The 20,542-nt window shown below is 36.8% G+C and overlaps 2 protein-coding genes across 3 annotated transcripts; both read left to right on the forward strand.

Moving 5' to 3' along the window:
• The first annotated feature begins 6,366 nt into the window (after positions 1-6,366).
• Positions 6,367-10,830, forward strand: LOC149884956 (uncharacterized). 2 transcript variants are annotated; one of them, XR_016455120.1, is made up of 3 exons: positions 6,367-7,601; positions 8,918-9,149; positions 10,748-10,830. XR_016455120.1 is itself a non-coding variant. In XM_090096362.1 (2 exons), the coding sequence occupies exons 1-2, from the start codon at positions 6,431-6,433 to the stop codon at positions 8,543-8,545; spliced, it is 1,950 nt and encodes a 649-aa protein (XP_089952488.1). In that variant the 5' UTR covers positions 6,367-6,430; the 3' UTR covers positions 8,546-8,769. The 2 variants fall into 2 exon arrangements, 1 of the variants encoding a protein (XP_089952488.1); XM_090096362.1 differs by lacking the exons at positions 8,918-9,149; positions 10,748-10,830 and adding an exon at positions 7,767-8,769.
• Positions 10,831-10,839: 9 nt separating this feature from the next.
• LOC149884957 (uncharacterized) lies at positions 10,840-12,895 on the forward strand. The gene is made up of 4 exons (XM_090096363.1): positions 10,840-11,221; positions 11,388-11,632; positions 11,807-11,966; positions 12,660-12,895. The coding sequence occupies exons 1-4, from the start codon at positions 10,906-10,908 to the stop codon at positions 12,842-12,844; spliced, it is 906 nt and encodes a 301-aa protein (XP_089952489.1). The 5' UTR covers positions 10,840-10,905; the 3' UTR covers positions 12,845-12,895.
• The last annotated feature ends 7,647 nt before the right edge of the window (positions 12,896-20,542 follow it).

The following is a 20,542-nucleotide window of genomic DNA, read 5'->3' on the forward strand; positions in this document are numbered from 1 at the left end:
CCAATGGGAGTCGGTGAAAGCCTCGAATTTGGCCACATTTGGCCCAAATTTCGACGTTTTGTATGGAAATTGAGCCAAAAACGGGGTTTTGTCGCCAAATCCGGTACTTGCCAGCCTCTCTGTTGATTGTCTTTGTCATTTTCGTGCTCAGCCTGATAGGTTACAACAGAATATGTCCAAAGGCTCCAAGAAATCTCGGTGAAAGGCTCCAATATGACGAAATAATCACAGAATTGACATTACAAGCAAATTCTAAGCATTTCTGTGCATTTGTCGCAAAAATCGGTACTTACCACTGAATTGCTTGATGCCCTTGGGCATTTTTTTGCTCAGCCTGACAGGATACAACAAAATAGGGCCAAGGGATCCAATGGGAGTCGGTGAAAGCCTCGAATTTGGCCACATTTGGCCCAAATTTCGACGTTTTGTATGGAAATTGAGCCAAAAACGGGGTTTTGTCGCCAAATCCGGTACTTGCCAGCCTCTCTGTTGATTGTCTTTGTCATTTTCGTGCTCAGCCTGACAGGATACAACAAAATAGGGCGAAGGGATCCAATGGGAGTCGGAGAAAGCCTCGAATTTGGCCACATTTGGCCCAAATTTCGACGTTTTGTATGGAAATTGAGCCAAAAACGGGGTTTTGTCGCCAAATCCGGTACTTGCCAGCCTCTCTGTTAATTGTCTTTGTCATTTTCGTGCTCAGCCTGATAGGTTACAACAGAATATGTCCAAAGGCTCCAAGAAATCTCGGTGAAAGGCTCCAATTTGACGAAATAATCACAGAATTGACATTACAAGCAAATTCTAAGCATTTCTGTGCATTTGTCGCAAAAATCGGTACTTACCACTGAATTGCTTGATGCCCTTGGGCATTTTTTTGCTCAGCCTGACAGGATACAACAAAATAGGGCCAAGGGATCCAATGGGAGTCGGTGAAAGCCTCGAATTTGGCCACATTTGGCCCAAATTTCGACGTTTTGTATGGAAATTGAGCCAAAAACGGGGTTTTGTCGCCAAATCCGGTACTTGCCAGCCTCTCTGTTGATTGTCTTTGTCATTTTCGTGCTCAGCCTGACAGGATACAACAAAATAGGGCCAAGGGATCCAATGGGAGTCGGTGAAAGCCTCGAATTTGGCCACATTTGGCCCAAATTTCGACGTTTTGTATGGAAATTGAGCCAAAAACGGGGTTTTGTCGCCAAATCCGGTACTTGCCAGCCTCTCTGTTAATTGTCTTTGTCATTTTCGTGCTCAGCCTGATAGGTTACAACAGAATATGTCCAAAGGCTCCAAGAAATCTCGGTGAAAGGCTCCAATTTGACGAAATAATCACAGAATTGACATTACAAGCAAATTCTAAGCATTTCTGTGCATTTGTCGCAAAAATCGGTACTTACCACTGAATTGCTTGATGCCCTTGGGCATTTTTTTGCTCAGCCTGACAGGATACAACAAAATAGGGCCAAGGGATCCAATGGGAGTCGGTGAAAGCCTCGAATTTGGCCACATTTGGCCCAAATTTCGACGTTTTGTATGGAAATTGAGCCAAAAACGGGGTTTTGTCGCCAAATCCGGTACTTGCCAGCCTCTCTGTTGATTGTCTTTGTCATTTTCGTGCTCAGCCTGACAGGATACAACAAAATAGGGCGAAGGGATCCAATGGGAGTCGGTGAAAGCCTCGAATTTGGCCACATTTGGCCCAAATTTCGACGTTTTGTATGGAAATTGAGCCAAAAACGGGGTTTTGTCGCCAAATCCGGTACTTGCCAGCCTCTCTGTTAATTGTCTTTGTCATTTTCGTGCTCAGCCTGATAGGTTACAACAGAATATGTCCAAAGGCTCCAAGAAATCTCGGTGAAAGGCTCCAATTTGACGAAATAATCACAGAATTGACATTACAAGCAAATTCTAAGCATTTCTGTGCATTTGTCGCAAAAATCGGTACTTACCACTGAATTGCTTGATGCCCTTGGGCATTTTTTTGCTCAGCCTGACAGGATACAACAAAATAGGGCCAAGGGATCCAATGGGAGTCGGTGAAAGCCTCGAATTTGGCCACATTTGGCCCAAATTTCGACGTTTTGTATGGAAATTGAGCCAAAAACGGGGTTTTGTCGCCAAATCCGGTACTTGCCAGCCTCTCTGTTAATTGTCTTTGTCATTTTCGTGCTCAGCCTGATAGGTTACAACAGAATATGTCCAAAGGCTCCAAGAAATCTCGGTGAAAGGCTCCAATTTGACGAAATAATCACAGAATTGACATTACAAGCAAATTCTAAGCATTTCTGTGCATTTGTCGCAAAAATCGGTACTTACCACTGAATTGCTTGATGCCCTTGGGCATTTTTTTGCTCAGCCTGACAGGATACAACAAAATAGGGCCAAGGGATCCAATGGGAGTCGGTGAAAGCCTCGAATTTGGCCACATTTGGCCCAAATTTCGACGTTTTGTATGGAAATTGAGCCAAAAACGGGGTTTTGTCGCCAAATCCGGTACTTGCCAGCCTCTCTGTTGATTGTCTTTGTCATTTTCGTGCTCAGCCTGACAGGATACAACAAAATAGGGCCAAGGGATCCAATGGGAGTCGGTGAAAGCCTCGAATTTGGCCACATTTGGCCCAAATTTCGACGTTTTGTATGGAAATTGAGCCAAAAACGGGGTTTTGTCGCCAAATCCGGTACTTGCCAGCCTCTCTGTTGATTGTCTTTGTCATTTTCGTGCTCAGCCTGATAGGTTACAACAGAATATGTCCAAAGGCTCCAAGAAATCTCGGTGAAAGACTCCAATTTGACGAAATAATCACAGAATTGACATTACAAGCAAATTCTAAGCATTTCTGTGCATTTGTCGCAAAAATCGGTACTTACCACTGAATTGCTTGATGCCCTTGGGCATTTTTTTGCTCAGCCTGACAGGATACAACAAAATAGGGCCAAGGGATCCAATGGGAGTCGGTGAAAGCCTCGAATTTGGCCACATTTGGCCCAAATTTCGACGTTTTGTATGGAAATTGAGCCAAAAACGGGGTTTTGTCGCCAAATCCGGTACTTGCCAGCCTCTCTGTTGATTGTCTTTGTCATTTTCGTGCTCAGCCTGACAGGATACAACAAAATAGGGCCAAGGGATCCAATGGGAGTCGGTGAAAGCCTCGAATTTGGCCACATTTGGCCCAAATTTCGACGTTTTGTATGGAAATTGAGCCAAAAACGGGGTTTTGTCGCCAAATCCGGTACTTGCCAGCCTCTCTGTTAATTGTCTTTGTCATTTTCGTGCTCAGCCTGATAGGTTACAACAGAATATGTCCAAAGGCTCCAAGAAATCTCGGTGAAAGGCTCCAATTTGACGAAATAATCACAGAATTGACATTACAAGCAAATTCTAAGCATTTCTGTGCATTTGTCGCAAAAATCGGTACTTACCACTGAATTGCTTGATGCCCTTGGGCATTTTTTTGCTCAGCCTGACAGGATACAACAAAATAGGGCCAAGGGATCCAATGGGAGTCGGTGAAAGCCTCGAATTTGGCCACATTTGGCCCAAATTTCGACGTTTTGTATGGAAATTGAGCCAAAAACGGGGTTTTGTCGCCAAATCCGGTACTTGCCACCCTAGTAGCAAGCAATATTGGCGCTATATTGCTCCGATATAGTTTAGATTGGCTAATAATGGCCAAGATTTGCAATATTGTGCCAATATTGGTAATATATTAGTTACATTGGCCAACTTAGGCAATATAAAGCCAATATTGGCTCGTTATTAAAAAACCGATATTGCAAAATGCGAATTCGCACATTTCAATACTTTAAAGTATTGAAATGTGCGAATTCGCATTACCCGACCTAATTAGGTCGGGTAAATAAAAAAAAGCAATTTAACTCAGTAATTGCTCAATGCTTTTACTCAGTAATTGGTCAGTTTTACGTGAACAAAAACTTTAGCAGTTAAGCACAAATTTTCATTCACGTAAAGTTAAGCAATTGACTCAGAAATTGCTCAGCTTAACGTGAATAAAAACTTAACCAAAATTGCTAAAATTATTATTTACGTAAAGCTGACCAATTACTGAGTAAAAGCAATAATTTTTTTTATTCACTTCGCCTTTTGAAGACATCACAATATTTCACATTTTTCTCAATTAGATTTATTTAAAAGAGTTTATTATTTTAATTTAGTGTTACAATTTTCTTAATGGCATGGGTTTATTAGCGACATGTATAAATAAACCTATGACATTGTAAAATTAAAATAATTCCTGCTAACGTTAGACCAACGTTTAGCGACAAGGCCTTGTCTCTAATTAACACTTGTTATTAGTAAAAAAGATTCGTATTTATTTTTTTAATAAATTGTATTTTAAGAGAAAAGCTATACAGATGTTTTTTAAAAACACCTTTTTAGCTTTTCTTTTAAAGTTTTAACTAATATATATAGAATTAATTAATAATTAGATAAATATTATAATATAATTTGTATTCATTTTACTAATTTATTACTGCTCTGTTCTTTGAGCACTCTAATTTTAGAACACACTAACATAATTTACACATAATATACAAATTATTTATATATGTTCATATATATATATATATATATATATATATATATATATATATATATATATATATACAGTAGCGTGCAAAAGTTTAGAAACACCTACTTTTTTTCAGTTTATAACGCATAACTTTTCACAAACTTTCTCAAATAACCTGAAATTTTTACCGAATGTGCTCTATATTATAACAATTCAAAACCCATTTCACAAAATTTTTAAAACTCACCGGTCAAATAATTTTTATTGTTTTTTTTTAAAAGGCTTCTGTGCAAAAGTTTAGAAACAGTATAATAACCCGCAATTATATCAGTTTTTTGTAACCAAAAGCATTACAAAAGGTCAAATTTTTCTGAAATTTATTGTTTGAATTAACTTCAGATATTTCAAAAGCAATTAAGTATAACTAACTGAGAAATTATTTGTGAAGTTTTATAATTCAATTAAGTAGTGATATTTTAAAAGCATGGGAAAGGCTAAGGAAGTTTCAGATGAAATAAAGAAACTAATTATAAAAGCTGTGGGGAAAAAAATGACTTACAAAAGGATTTCTGAACTTTACAATGTTTCTAAACCAGGAATATGTCACATTATGAAAAGGTTTCTTCAGCGCAAAACTATTGAAAGCAAGCCTCGCCCTGGAAGATCTAAAGTTACAACTGAAAAGGCTTATGGATTATTAGTAAGGTTTTGCAAGAATAATCCTCACATGACTGCTATCGAACTTAATTCAATTATGCATCAGTTTCATGTCACAAACTGAGGCGTTGATACAACTAAACATCGATTACGACAAAATAATCTGTATGATCTCCGTCCAGTTAAGAAACCTCTTATATCTGCGAGAAATTTAAGAACCAGAATAAAATTTGCGAGAGATCATCTCAGCTGGACAGTTAATGATTGGTCAAAAGTCCTTTTCTCCGATGAATCAAAGTTTATGCTATTCAGTAGTGACGGAATTAGATATGTCAGACGTTCAATAGGAGACAGATTCAATCCAAAATATCAGTTACCTACTGTTAAACATGGAGGAGGAAATGTTAAGGTTTGGGGGTGTTTTAGTCGTGACAACCTGGGTCCCATTCATCGCATAGAAGGTATTATGGACCAGAGAGCTTATTTAGACATAATGAAGAACATTATGCTGCCCCATGCAAAGGACAAAATGAATCGCAATTGGATCTTTTAACAAGATAATGACCCAAAGCATTGTGCCAGATCTGTTAAGGAATATTTTCAATCAAAAAATGTCAGTGTTCTTGAATGGCCTTCACAGAGCCCCAGATCTCAATCCCATTGAGCATCTTTGGGAGTACATTGACAGGCAGTTAGTTAGTAGAAAACCAACCAACAAAGACAGTTTATTTGGTTTGATTAAAGAATGTTGGTATAATATTCCTCAGGATGTTCTTATTAATTTAGTTGATTCGATGCCTCGTCGCTGTTATGCTGTTTTAAAGGCAAATGGATATGCCACCAAATACTTACTTTTTTATTGAAACTATTTTATTAAAAAATTGTAAGTTTTGAAAGTTTTAGTAAATATTTCAGCTTTATAGAAATAAGTAATAATCCAAATTCAACTGTTTCTAAACTTTTGCACGGAAGTCTTTTCAAAAAAACAATAAAAATTAATTGACTGGTGAGTTTTAAAAATTTTGTGAAATGAATTTTGAATAATTATAATATAGAGCACATTCGGTAAAAATTTCAGGTTATTTGAAAAAGTATATATATATATATATATATATATATATATATATATATATATATATATATATATATATATATATATATATATATATATATATATATATATATGTTTCTATTATTTTTGTTATTAGTTTATTTTTTATTTTTCCGGTTTGTAACTAGCTATGAATGCAAGTAACTCAAATCGCTGGTCAAAATATAAATCTGTTACAAGAGCTGTTAAACGACATTTTCAGGATATTGAAAATGCTATTAGTCTAGATAACCTGGCTACACGGGTTAATGTAACAAGTGAAACTACAACCAATAAAGTGATAGATGGTACTTTTAATGTGATTAACAATGAGAAATATAATACATGGGATAGTAAATATGATGAGATAAGTGTAAATGACATTACTAATAAAGAATTTGATTATTTTTCATCATTTTCTGATGATCAGCTACACATTGATAAAAATATAATATATTTTTCATCAGAATCTAGTAATGAAAATGAAGAAACAAAAAGAACACCATGCATTAAAGAATCACTTGTTCAATGGGCATTAAAGCACAATATTTGTCAAAACAGCTTAACCGATCTATTAAAAATTTTGTCTCCATATCATGCGTTACCTAAAGATGCTAGAACATTATTACAAACAAAACCATGTTCTGGCATTGGAGATATGAACGATATTTTTGGTAACAATGGCAATTACTTACATATAGGTATTAAAAACCAGCTTGAAATATTATTGGCAAGTTATCATCCAGCATCTTATACTTCTAAAATAGTTGAAATGCTTATAAACATTGATGGGTTGCCTTTATATAAAAGTTCTGCAAAGCAGTTCTGGCCAATTTTGTTCATTGCTAAAGTAGGACAAATGTTTTCCAAGCCGTTAGTAGTTTCTATCTTTGCTGGTACTAGCAAGCCAGCTTCTGCTGCTGAATTCTTTAAAAGATTTGTTGTTGAATTGTTAACAGTTAAAGAGAATGGCATTAATGTAAATGGATGTCAATTTTCTATAAATATTCATAGTTTTATTTGCGATGCACCAGCTCGTGCTTTTATAAAATGTACTAAAGGACATACAGCATATTACGGTTGTGAAAGATGTGTGCAAAAAGGAAAGTATGTGGAACATAAAATTGTCTTTCCAGAGTTAAATGCCAAGAAGCGCACAGATCAATCATTTGCTTCTCAGTTACAAAAGCAGCATCATAAACAAGACACAGAGTCACCCTTATTGCCACTTAATGTTGGATTAGTTTCTAATGTGCCCCTAGAATACATGCACTTGATATGTCTTGGTGCTATGCGAAGGTTGCTTATGCACTGGCTACGAGGTAATAGAAATATTAAAATAAGTGCTCAAATTGCAGAAAATATTTCCATTGATTTACAAACTTTAGCAAAACATGTTTGCCTTGAATTTGCACGTAAGCCAAGAAGTCTGAAACATATTGATCGATGGAAGGCAGTAGAGTTTAGACTTTTTCTTTGCTATTTAGGGCCATTAGTGTTGAGAGGACGTCTACAATCACGACTATATCACCACTTCATGTTACTACATGTGGCAGTGTCTATTTTGATAAGTTCTGAGTATTGTAGCACTTATATAGATTATGCTGAGAAACTTTTAAATAAATTTGTCCAAAAGTTACCTGAACTGTATGGTGAAAGTTCCGTAAATTATACATTGCATAGTCTTACACACATATGTGATGATGTAAGAAAATATGGACCATTACATAACTTTAGTGCGTTTCCTTTTGAAAATGCCTTAGGAGGACTAAAAAAATTACTCAGGAATGGAAATTTGCCACTGCAACAAGTTTGCAGAAGATTATCTGAAGTAGGTACAACATCTTATACCTTTAATAAACCATGTAGTTATGAGCCTATAGTGTCTAAAGTGCACTTTAAAGGTCCTACTTTAGGAATGGATTGCGTTCAATATGAAAAACTTGTGTACTGTGGTTTTACACTAACTCTAGATGCCTGTAACAACTGTGTGCTCTTAGATTCTGGAAAATTATTTGTGGTTAAAAATGTTGTTAAATGTAGGAACAACAGAATTATTTTAATTGGTCATTATTTTAATACACACATGAACTTTTATTTATATCCTTGTCCGTCCAATACTTTTAATGTATTTAAGGTTTCACAGCTATCCTCAAAATTAGTTTTCATACAGTTAAATGCAATAAAAACAAAATGTATGGTTCTTCAGAAACAAGATTATTTTGTAGTTTATCCTCTACTTCATGGATCAGCCATTGATCACTAAGATTACTGTTAATTATCATTGCATAAAACAGCACACTGTACTGTTATTACTTATTGATGATTATAAATAGTATGAAAATTGTCTTAAGTTATAGTTATAAAATTGTCATCAGTTATTTTTGTAAATAATTACCCACTAGGGGATTCTTGTTTATGTGTATATATTGTAAAAAAATATGTACTAAAGAGGGTTCATAAAGTAAATATAGGCATTCTATTTTTATTTTTAATTTGTTTTTATTGAATTCACCTCCCCAAAACTGATGGAGCCACTACACATAAAGAGGCTATTCTTATTTATTATTTACTAATTTATAACTTAGTCAATTGTTTCCTTTACCACTTTTAAAATTTGTATGTTTTTATGTAATAGTTGAACATGCTGAAACTCAACTCTCAAAAGAAATATTCTATTGTGTCCTTTGAAGAAAATGAAAAAGGTTGCATGGAAGTTGTGCCAACTTGTTGGTTACTTAGTTCATACGAAGTTTGGTGGCCAAGTCACCTCAAGTCTATGTCACATGTTGGAAAACTCATATCTGACTGTGTGATGCCTAATGAAAGTCTATGGGAGAAACTGCCTGTTAGATTGCTGGGAAATTCTAGTAAGCATATGTAATGGTAATCAATAACATAACAACAATAACAAGATATTTATTTTTCTATAATCATTTTTTACAATAATATAAATAATTATTATTATTACAAAATCATAATAATTTATAGTAATAATAACAACAAAAAAAAAAATTTATATATAAAAATAGTTAATATTATATCATAATTATTATGATATAATATTAACTATTTTTATATATATAAAATATTTTTTATATATAAAAAAAAACAAAAAAAATGTATATATAAAAATAGTTAATATCATATCATAATTATTATGATATAATATTAACTATTTTTATACATACGTTTTTCTTTTGTTTTTGTTTTTTTATTACTATAAATTATTTTTATTTTTCATATTACTAAATAATATGACCCACCATAGTTTAATGACCTCTAAAATTAAAGGGCGTTCAAACTTTATATAGTCATAATTTTCAAACACTTAAAGATTAGTGCATGAAATTTTAAATTTGTACATGAATTTTAATTTAGTTAATAATAGTTAAAAAGTATTTTGTAAACTTATTTCCCTCTCATGATTAGAGCAAGGGGCCAAAATATTATGGTTTATGCAGTGCAGCATCATGCCGAGGTAAAACTGGCTCAAATATATATAACAACATAGTTTTTTGAATTAGTACCTTCTAAAGGCTAGGTAAAGCACCTTAAAATGCTAGGTAGTTTAAAAGGCAATTTCGAGAAATATAGATTTATTCTGCGCATGCATCTTTTCAGTATTGTTTTTAGAGACGTGGAACAATGTTTCTGATAAAGCTCTGCAAACTTATTTTCAGAAGGGCTTGTATGACTATATTTAATATAGTATTGAATACAATATTATATTGTATTGAATATAATATTATATTGAAGGGAATAATATGACTAATAATAAGCATATAGACATATAACATACAAAACACACATAAACCAGTAAACATGAAAATAAAATTTATAATAAAAAAAAGGAAAAATAAACAAAAAAGGTAAAGATAATTATCATATCATTAGAAAGAAAATATAAAGTGTTTTCCAAATATTTTTATTACTTTTAAAAAACCTATTATATTGTATATAAAAAACCTATTATATGTTTTAGTTTATTTTAAGTTTTACATCCTTTTGTGGTTTGGATGGTTTTCCATAATGTCATTTAAATGACATTATGGAGAAGTTAAGTCCTGATGTTAATTTGGTATGCAGATCAGGTCTGCGTACTTTCATTGCAATACTACCACTAGGATGAATATCATCTAGGAGATTACTGTGAAATGCAGAGAAACAAATTTGCTCCATTTGTTTGTTTCCATTTTGTTTGTCAAGGTTTGTGCTTGTAGCTATAGAATTTATAGAGGTGTATAAAAACAATAAGGGCTCATAAGAACCCTACTGACTATACTCATGAGGTGAATATATTAAAAATAAATAAAAGCATGACAATGCTTTTAGCATGACATTAGCATGACAATGAAAAATATAAAATATAAGTGGTAGTACTGTATTAGATTAGTAATTTATTTAAGCAATTATTATCTATTTAAGCAGGTATTATTTACATATTTTTATATAACTTTTTTTGTAGATACATTATTAGGAGCAAATGAAAAAGCAGAACAGCTTCTTTATACTTCAAATATAGAAAGTGACGAAAGCAATGAATTTGATAATGCTCCTCTAAAAAAGCGACAAAGAAAATCTTCAAAAAATTTTAATGAGTTTCATGACTGTGAAAACATCAATATGTCGCCTTCATTTAAAGAAGCGATTCCCATGAGTAAAATCTTTCGAAAACCAAAGAATCTAAAATCAGGTAGTTCGAAAAGTTTTCAGACAAGCCAGGAAGAACGCAGCATTTCTTCGATTGCGGCAAGTGAAAACTACGAACCAACATTTATTGCAAGCAGCTCTACTAATGCATGCATTAAGAAGTCAGATTCAATAATTAAAAATACATCTCCTCAATTGAACAATTTCGAAGAGCCTGAAAGTAGTGAAGACTACATCCCTCTCCCATTACCCATAAATACAATAGATGACCTTTGCAAGTCAGTTTTTGGTAATAATTTGTGTATTTTTTTTACTATTTTATTATAGTTTTATTGTATATTGTTTATATATATTTTTATGGCATAATGTTAAAAAAGCAATTAAGAAATCAATCAATATGAAATTAGAATTATAGTTACCATATTATATTCATGATATCAATTTTACATTTGCAGCTTTTCAAGGAAAGTGTCTGCGCTTGATTTCCAGCATGCAATATGAAATCAAGCAGGTTAACCAAAGATTGAACTCTATGGAGCAACGAATGATAACTATTGCGTTATTATCTTCAAGTACTACTAGATCATCAGCAGCTGGTCAAACAATGCCAATTATAAGATGGGAAATTCCTATTGAAACAAATGATGATTTGCTGGCCACAGAGCAGCTATTGTCTGATAAAGACAAAATGAATTCTCTTGTAAGTTATATATTCTCATATATTCACATATAATATACATTAACGTGAACACAGTTTGTAATCATACAACTAGTATTTGCTTTGAGGTCAGCTAAATTTATTGTGGAATATAATTTAGTAAAATTTAGTAAAATGTTTTATATAATAAATCTATTCGTGCATATTGGCTATTAGATTCTCAGATTGGTATTAGTCGGTGGGGAAGATTATAAAAAGATGACTTCGAATGTGATGGCTTCTTTATTGTCAAAAGAGGTTAGCCTGCAATACTCTATGCAAGGCCGAAAGAACAAAAAGTCTTTTATAAGCTTAGTGCTATATAAGTGTGTGATAGGTAAAATGTTGTGTTTATTAAATTAACCACCTATTTTTTTATTATTTTTATGGTACTTAAATTTAAAAAGTTATGATTGCATTTAAAGTTTTAATATCTACTATTTATTGTATAATAATTATTGTATTATTGCATATTGTTTATTTTATATTATTTGTATGGGAAGGGAGGCAATTTTTACACTTTTCCAAAACTTCAGATTTTTGAGATTAATCACAAATCTCTGATTTATTTTGAAAATTTATCTTTACTGATCTAAAACTTGTTTCTAGAAATATAAATTGCAACTTTTAAACCTCTTTTTTAGTTGAAGAGAGAAAAAAAAAAGAGTAGCCTCTTCGACTGAAGCGGCCCCCTCAGCCTTGGGCAAGTGAAGAATAGAAAAATAATCTAATTAGCTAAAATCTAAATTTTGAAAAAGATTTGTAAAAACAATAGTTTGATCTAATTTATAATTTAATGTACTGTAGAATTTTTATCGAATTTTGTAATATTTAATAAATAGATTATAGATATAGTCATTAATCTCAGAGAATATTAAAGCTGAAGATTTGAGACATTATGTTTCTTTAGCTGTAAAGAGTAACTAAAGTTATTGTTTATATTTTAGTTAATTGAGATATTGAATAGCTAAAGAAAAATACTATATATAGTATGTTAAATAATAACCAATAAAATATTTTTGCCTTACAGCTGCTGTACAACAGAAATTTAATAAATGTACAGATAAAGAAATCAGAGATCGGATGAGCTGTTTTCTTGCACAAGCTGGAGATAGGAATGGAGGTCGAAAAAATCGTTTCTCAAAGGTGCCAACGATTAATCCAGATAGACAATGTATCGACAATGAACATATAGACATTGATTTTAATAATTGATTAATTGTGCTTGTGATTCTTGTTTTGTCTAATAATTGATATATATTTAAATGTTTATTTTTCTCGCTTGTCAATAATTAAAAGAACATTGTGAAATTGTAATAATAAAAAAAAGTGTTAATAAAGTGTCAACGTAATAATGCACCAATTGATGCATTATTATTCATGAATGTTTGCGCGAATGTTTTTACTACAAGCAACAACATTAGACCCATATATGGGTCTAATGTGCCAATATTGATCTAAATATACTTAGATCAATATTGGCGCATGTTTGAGAACACTAATAAATTAAGCTATTTAGGCAATATTGTACCAATATTTAGCCAATATTGGTACAATATTATAAATCAATATTGGCGCAATATCGCACAATGTAGCCCTTTTCAATATTGTGCCAATATTGTACTCAATAATGCGCCAATGTTGATGCCAATAATGGGCCAATATAGCTCCAATATTGCTTGCTACTAGGGCAGCCTCTCTGTTGATTGTCTTTGTCATTTTCGTGCTCAGCCTGACAGGATACAACAAAATAGGGCCAAGGGATCCAATGGGAGTCGGTGAAAGCCTCGAATTTGGCCACATTTGGCCCAAATTTCGACGTTTTGTATGGAAATTGAGCCAAAAACGGGGTTTTGTCGCCAAATCCGGTACTTGCCAGCCTCTCTGTTAATTGTCTTTGTCATTTTCGTGCTCAGCCTGATAGGTTACAACAGAATATGTCCAAAGGCTCCAATAAATCTCGGTGAAAGGCTCCAATTTGACGAAATAATCACAGAATTGACATTACAAGCAAATTCTAAGCATTTCTGTGCATTTGTCGCAAAAATCGGTACTTACCACTGAATTGCTTGATGCCCTTGGGCATTTTTTTGCTCAGCCTGACAGGATACAACAAAATAGGGCCAAGGGATCCAATGGGAGTCGGTGAAAGCCTCGAATTTGGCCACATTTGGCCCAAATTTCGACGTTTTGTATGGAAATTGAGCCAAAAACGGGGTTTTGTCGCCAAATCCGGTACTTGCCAGCCTCTCTGTTGATTGTCTTTGTCATTTTCGTGCTCAGCCTGATAGGTTACAACAGAATATGTCCAAAGGCTCCAAGAAATCTCGGTGAAAGGCTCCAATTTGACGAAATAATCACAGAATTGACATTACAAGCAAATTCTAAGCATTTCTGTGCATTTGTCGCAAAAATCGGTACTTACCACTGAATTGCTTGATGCCTTTTGGCATTTTTTTGCTCAGCCTGACAGGATACAACAAAATAGGGCCAAGGGATCCAATGGGAGTCGGTGAAAGTCTTGAATTTGGCCACATTTGGCCCAAATTTCGACGTTTTGTATGGAAATTGAGCCAAAAACGGGGTTTTGTCGCCAAATCCGGTACTTGCCAGCCTCTCTGTTGATTGTCTTTGTCATTTTCGTGCTCAGCCTGACAGGATACAACAAAATAGGGCCAAGGGATCCAATGGGAGTCGGTGAAAGCCTCGAATTTGGCCACATTTGGCCCAAATTTCGACGTTTTGTATGGAAATTGAGCCAAAAACGGGGTTTTGTCGCCAAATCCGGTACTTGCCAGCCTCTCTGTTAATTGTCTTTGTCATTTTCGTGCTCAGCCTGATAGGTTACAACAGAATATGTCCAAAGGCTCCAAGAAATCTTGGTGAAAGGCTCCAATTTGACGAAATAATCACAGAATTGACATTACAAGCAAATTCTAAGCATTTCTGTGCATTTGTCGCAAAAATCGGTACTTACCACTGAATTGCTTGATGCCCTTGGGCATTTTTTTGCTCAGCCTGACAGGATACAACAAAATAGGGCCAAGGGATCCAATGGGAGTCGGTGAAAGCCTCGAATTTGGCCACATTTGGCCCAAATTTCGACGTTTTGTATGGAAATTGAGCCAAAAACGGGGTTTTGTCGCCAAATCCGGTACTTGCCAGCCTCTCTGTTGATTGTCTTTGTCATTTTCGTGCTCAGCCTGACAGGATACAACAAAATAGGGCCAAGGGATCCAATGGGAGTAGGTGAAAGCCTCGAATTTGGCCACATTTGGCCCAAATTTCAACGTTTTGTATGGAAATTGAGCCAAAAACGGGGTTTTGTCGCCAAATCCGGTACTTGCCAGCCTCTCTGTTAATTGTCTTTGTCATTTTCGTGCTCTGCCTGATAGGTTACAACAGAATATGTCCAAAGGCTCCAAGAAATCTCGGTGAAAGGCTCCAATTTGACGAAATAATCACAGAATTGACATTACAAGCAAATTCTAAGCATTTCTGTGCATTTGTCGCAAAAATCGGTACTTACCACTGAATTGCTTGATGCCCTTGGGCATTTTTTTGCTCAGCCTGACAGGATACAACAAAATAGGGCCAAGGGATCCAATGGGAGTTGGTGAAAGCCTCGAATTTGGCCACATTTGGCCCAAAGTTCGACGTTTTGTATGGAAATTGAGCCAAAAACGGGGTTTTGTCGCCAAATCCGGTACTTGCCAGCCTCTCTGTTGATTGTCTTTGCCATTTTCGTGCTCAGCCTGACAGGATACAACAAAATAGGGCCAAGGGATCCAATGGGAGTCGGTGAAAGCCTCGAATTTGGCCACATTTGGCCCAAATTTCGACGTTTTGTATGGAAATTGAGCCAAAAACGGGGTTTTGTCGCCAAATCCGGTACTTGCCAGCCTCTCTGTTGATTGTCTTTGTCATTTTCGTGCTCAGCCTGATAGGTTACAACAGAATATGTCCAAAGGCTCCAAGAAATCTCGGTGAAAGGCTCCAATTTGACGAAATAATCACAGAATTGACATTACAAGCAAATTCTAAGCATTTCTGTGCATTTGTCGCAAAAATCGGTACTTACCACTGAATTGCTTGATGCCCTTGGGCATTTTTTTGCTCAGCCTGACAGGATACAACAAAATAGGGCCAAGGGATCCAATGGGAGTCGGTGAAAGCCTCGAATTTGGCCACATTTGGCCCAAATTTCGACGTTTTGTATGGAAATTGAGCCAAAAACGGGGTTTTGTCGCCAAATCCGGTACTTGCCAGCCTCTCTGTTGATTGTCTTTGTCATTTTCGTGCTCAGCCTGACAGGATACAACAAAATAGGGCCAAGGGATCCAATGGGAGTCGGTGAAAGCCTCGAATTTGGCCACATTTGGCCCAAATTTCGACGTTTTGTATGGAAATTGAGCCAAAAACGGGGTTTTGTCGCCAAATCCGGTACTTGCCAGCCTCTCTGTTAATTGTCTTTGTCATTTTCGTGCTCAGCCTGATAGGTTACAACAGAATATGTCCAAAGGCTCCAAGAAATCTCGGTGAAAGGCTCCAATTTGACGAAATAATCACAGAATTGACATTACAAGCAAATTCTAAGCATTTCTGTGCATTTGTCGCAAAAATCGGTACTTACCACTGAATTGCTTGATGCCCTTGGGCATTTTTTTGCTCAGCCTGACAGGATACAACAAAATAGGGCCAAGGGATCCAATGGGAGTCGGTGAAAGCCTCGAATTTGGCCACATTTGGCCCAAATTTCGACGTTTTGTATGGAAATTGAGCCAAAAACGGGGTTTTGTCGCCAAACCCGGTACTTGCCAGCCTCTCTGTTGATTGTCTTTGTCATTTTCGTGCTCAGCCTGACAGGATACAACAAAATAGGGCCAAGGGATTTAATGGGAGTCGGTGAAAGCCTCGAATTTTAGCCACATTTGGCCCAAATTTCGACGTTTTGTATGGAAATTGAGCCAAAAACGGGGTTTTGTCGCCAAATCCGGTACTTGCCAGCCTCTCTGTTAATTGTCTTTGTCATTTTCGTGCTCAGCCTGATAGGTTACAACAGAATATGTCCAAAGGCTCCAAGAAATCTCGGTGAAAGGCTCCAATTTGACGAAATAATCACAGAATTGACATTACAAGCAAATTCTAAGCATTTCTGTGCATTTGTCGCAAAAATCGGTACTTACCACTGAATTGCTTGATGCCCTTGGGCATTTTTTTGCTCAGCCTGACAGGATACAACAAAATAGGGCCAAGGGATCCAATGGGAGTCGGTGAAAGCCTCGAATTTGGCCACATTTGGCCCAAATTTCGACGTTTTGTATGGAAATTGAGCCAAAAACGGGGTTTTGTCGCCAAATCCGGTACTTGCCAGCCTCTCTGTTGATTGTCTTTGTCATTTTCGTGCTCAGCCTGACAGGATACAACAAAATAGGGCGAAGGGATCCAATGGGAGTCGGTGAAAGCCTCGAATTTGGCCACATTTGGCCCAAATTTCGACGTTTTGTATGGAAATTGAGCCAAAAACGGGGTTTTGTCGCCAAATCCGGTACTTGCCAGCCTCTCTGTTAATTGTCTTTGTCATTTTCGTGCTCAGCCTGATAGGTTACAACAGAATATGTCCAAAGGCTCCAAGAAATCTCGGTGAAAGGCTCCAATTTGACGAAATAATCACAGAATTGACATTACAAGCAAATTCTAAGCATTTCTGTGCATTTGTCGCAAAAATCGGTACTTACCACTGAATTGCTTGATGCCCTTGGGCATTTTTTTGCTCAGCCTGACAGGATACAACAAAATAGGGCCAAGGGATCCAATGGGAGTCGGTGAAAGCCTCGAATTTGGCCACATTTGGCCCAAATTTCGACGTTTTGTATGGAAATTGAGCCAAAAACGGGGTTTTGTCGCCAAATCCGGTACTTGCCAGCCTCTCTGTTGATTGTCTTTGTCATTTTCGTGCTCAGCCTGACAGGATACAACAAAATAGGGCCAAGGGATCCAATGGGAGTCGGTGAAAGCCTCGAATTTGGCCACATTTGGCCCAAATTTCGACGTTTTGTATGGAAATTGAGCCAAAAACGGGGTTTTGTCGCCAAATCCGGTACTTGCCAGCCTCTCTGTTGATTGTCTTTGTCATTTTCGTGCTCAGCCTGATAGGTTACAACAGAATATGTCCAAAGGCTCCAAGAAATCTCGGTGAAAGGCTCCAATTTGACGAAATAATCACAGAATTGACATTACAAGCAAATTCTAAGCATTTCTGTGCATTTGTCGCAAAAATCGGTACTTACCACTGAATTGCTTGATGCCCTTGGGCATTTTTTTGCTCAGCCTGACAGGATACAACAAAATAGGGCCAAGGGATCCAATGGGAGTCGGTGAAAGCCTCGAATTTGGCCACATTTGGCCCAAATTTCGACGTTTTGTATGGAAATTGAGCCAAAAACGGGGTTTTGTCGCCAAATCCGGTACTTGCCAGCCTCTCTGTTGATTGTCTTTGTCATTTTCGTGCTCAGCCTGACAGGATACAACAAAATAGGGCGAAGGGATCCAATGGGAGTCGGTGAAAGCCTCGAATTTGGACACATTTGGCCCAAATTTCGACGTTTTGTATGGAAATTGAGCCAAAAACGGGGTTTTGTCGCCAAATCCGGTACTTGCCAGCCTCTCTGTTAATTGTCTTTGTCATTTTCGTGCTCAGCCTGATAGGTTACAACAGAATATGTCCAAAGGCTCCAAGAAATCTCGGTGAAAGGCTCCAATTTGACGAAATAATCACAGAATTGACATTACAAGCAAATTCTAAGCATTTCTGTGCATTTGTCGCAAAAATCGGTACTTACCACTGAATTGCTTGATGCCCTTGGGCATTTTTTTGCTCAGCCTGACAGGATACAACAAAATAGGGCCAAGGGATCCAATGGGAGTCGGTGAAAGCCTCGAATTTGGCCACATTTGGCCCAAATTTCGACGTTTTGTATGGAAATTGAGCCAAAAACGGGGTTTTGTCGCCAAATCCGGTACTTGCCAGCCTCTCTGTTGATTGTCTTTGTCATTTTCGTGCTCAGCCTGACAGGATACAACAAAATAGGGCGAAGGGATCCAATGGGAGTCGGTGAAAGCCTCGAATTTGGCCACATTTGGCCCAAATTTCGACGTTTTGTATGGAAATTGAGCCAAAAACGGGGTTTTGTCGCCAAATCCGGTACTTGCCAGCCTCTCTGTTAATTGTCTTTGTCATTTTCGTGCTCAGCCTGATAGGTTACAACAGAATATGTCCAAAGGCTCCAAGAAATCTCGGTGAAAGGCTCCAATTTGACGAAATAATCACAGAATTGACATTACAAGCAAATTCTAAGCATTTCTGTGCATTTGTCGCAAAAATCGGTACTTACCACTGAATTGCTTGATGCCCTTGGGCATTTTTTTGCTCAGCCTGACAGGATACAACAAAATAGGGCCAAGGGATCCAATGGGAGTCGGTGAAAGCCTCGAATTTGGCCACATTTGGCCCAAATTTCGACGTTTTGTATGGAAATTGAGCCAAAAACGGGGTTTTGTCGCCAAATCCGGTACTTGCCAGCCTCTCTGTTGATTGTCTTTGTCATTTTCGTGCTCAGCCTGACAGGATACAACAAAATAGGGCCAAGGGATCCAATGGGAGTCGGTGAAAGCCTCGAATTTGGCCACATTTGGCCCAAATTTCGACGTTTTGTATGGAAATTGAGCCAAAAACGGGGTTTTGTCGCCAAATCCGGTACTTGCCAGCCTCTCTGTTAATTGTCTTTGTCATTTTCGTGCTCAGCCTGATAGGTTACAACAGAATATGTCCAAAGGCTCCAAGAAATCTCGGTGAAAGGCTCCAATTTGACGAAATAATCACAGAATTGACATTACAAGCAAATTCTAAGCATTTCTGTGCATTTGTCGCAAAAATCGGTACTTACCACTGAATTGCTTGATGCCCTTGGGCATTTTTTTGCTCAGCCTGACAGGATACAACAAAATAGGGCCAAGGGATCCAATGGGAGTCGGTGAAAGCCTCGAATTTGGCCACATTTGGCCCAAATTTCGACGTTTTGTATGGAAATTGAGCCAAAAACGGGGTTTTGTCGCCAAATCCGGTACTTGCCAGCCTCTCTGTTGATTGTCTTTGTCATTTTCGTGCTCAGCCTGACAGGATACAACAAAATAGGGCCAAGGGATTTAATGGGAGTCGGTGAAAGCCTCGAATTTTAGCCACATTTGGCCCAAATTTCGACGTTTTGTATGGAAATTGAGCCAAAAACGGGGTTTTGTCGCCAAATCCGGTACTTGCCAGCCTCTCTGTTAATTGTCTTTGTCATTTTCGTGCTCAGCCTGATAGGTTACAACAGAATATGTCCAAAGGCTCCAAGAAATCTCGGTGAAAGGCTCCAATTTGACGAAATAATCACAGAATTGACATTACAAGCAAATTCTAAGCATTTCTGTGCATTTGTCGCAAAAATCGGTACTTACCACTGAATTGCTTGATGCCCTTGGGCATTTTTTTGCTCAGCCTGACAGGATACAACAAAATAGGGCCAAGGGATCCAATGGGAGTCGGTGAAAGTCTTGAATTTGGCCACATTTGGCCCAAATTTCGACGTTTTGTATGGAAATTGAGCCAAAAACGGGGTTTTGTCGCCAAATCCGGTGTTTGCCAGCCTCTCTGTTGATTGTCTTTGTCATTTTCGTGCTCAGCCTGACAGGATACAACAAAATAGGGCCAAGGGATCCAATGGGAGTCGGTGAAAGCCTCGAATTTGGCCACATTTGGCCCAAATTTCGACGTTTTGTATGGAAATTGAGCCAAAAACGGGGTTTTGTCGCCAAATCCGGTACTTGCCAGCCTCTCTGTTAATTGTCTTTGTCATTTTCGTGCTCAGCCTG

Source organism: Hydra viridissima, unplaced genomic scaffold (genome assembly GCF_058129835.1).
Source record: "Hydra viridissima isolate aposymbiotic clone 2 unplaced genomic scaffold, HvirCarnegie_v1 scaffold_8, whole genome shotgun sequence".
NCBI classification, from domain to species: Eukaryota; Metazoa; Cnidaria; class Hydrozoa; order Anthoathecata; family Hydridae; genus Hydra; species Hydra viridissima.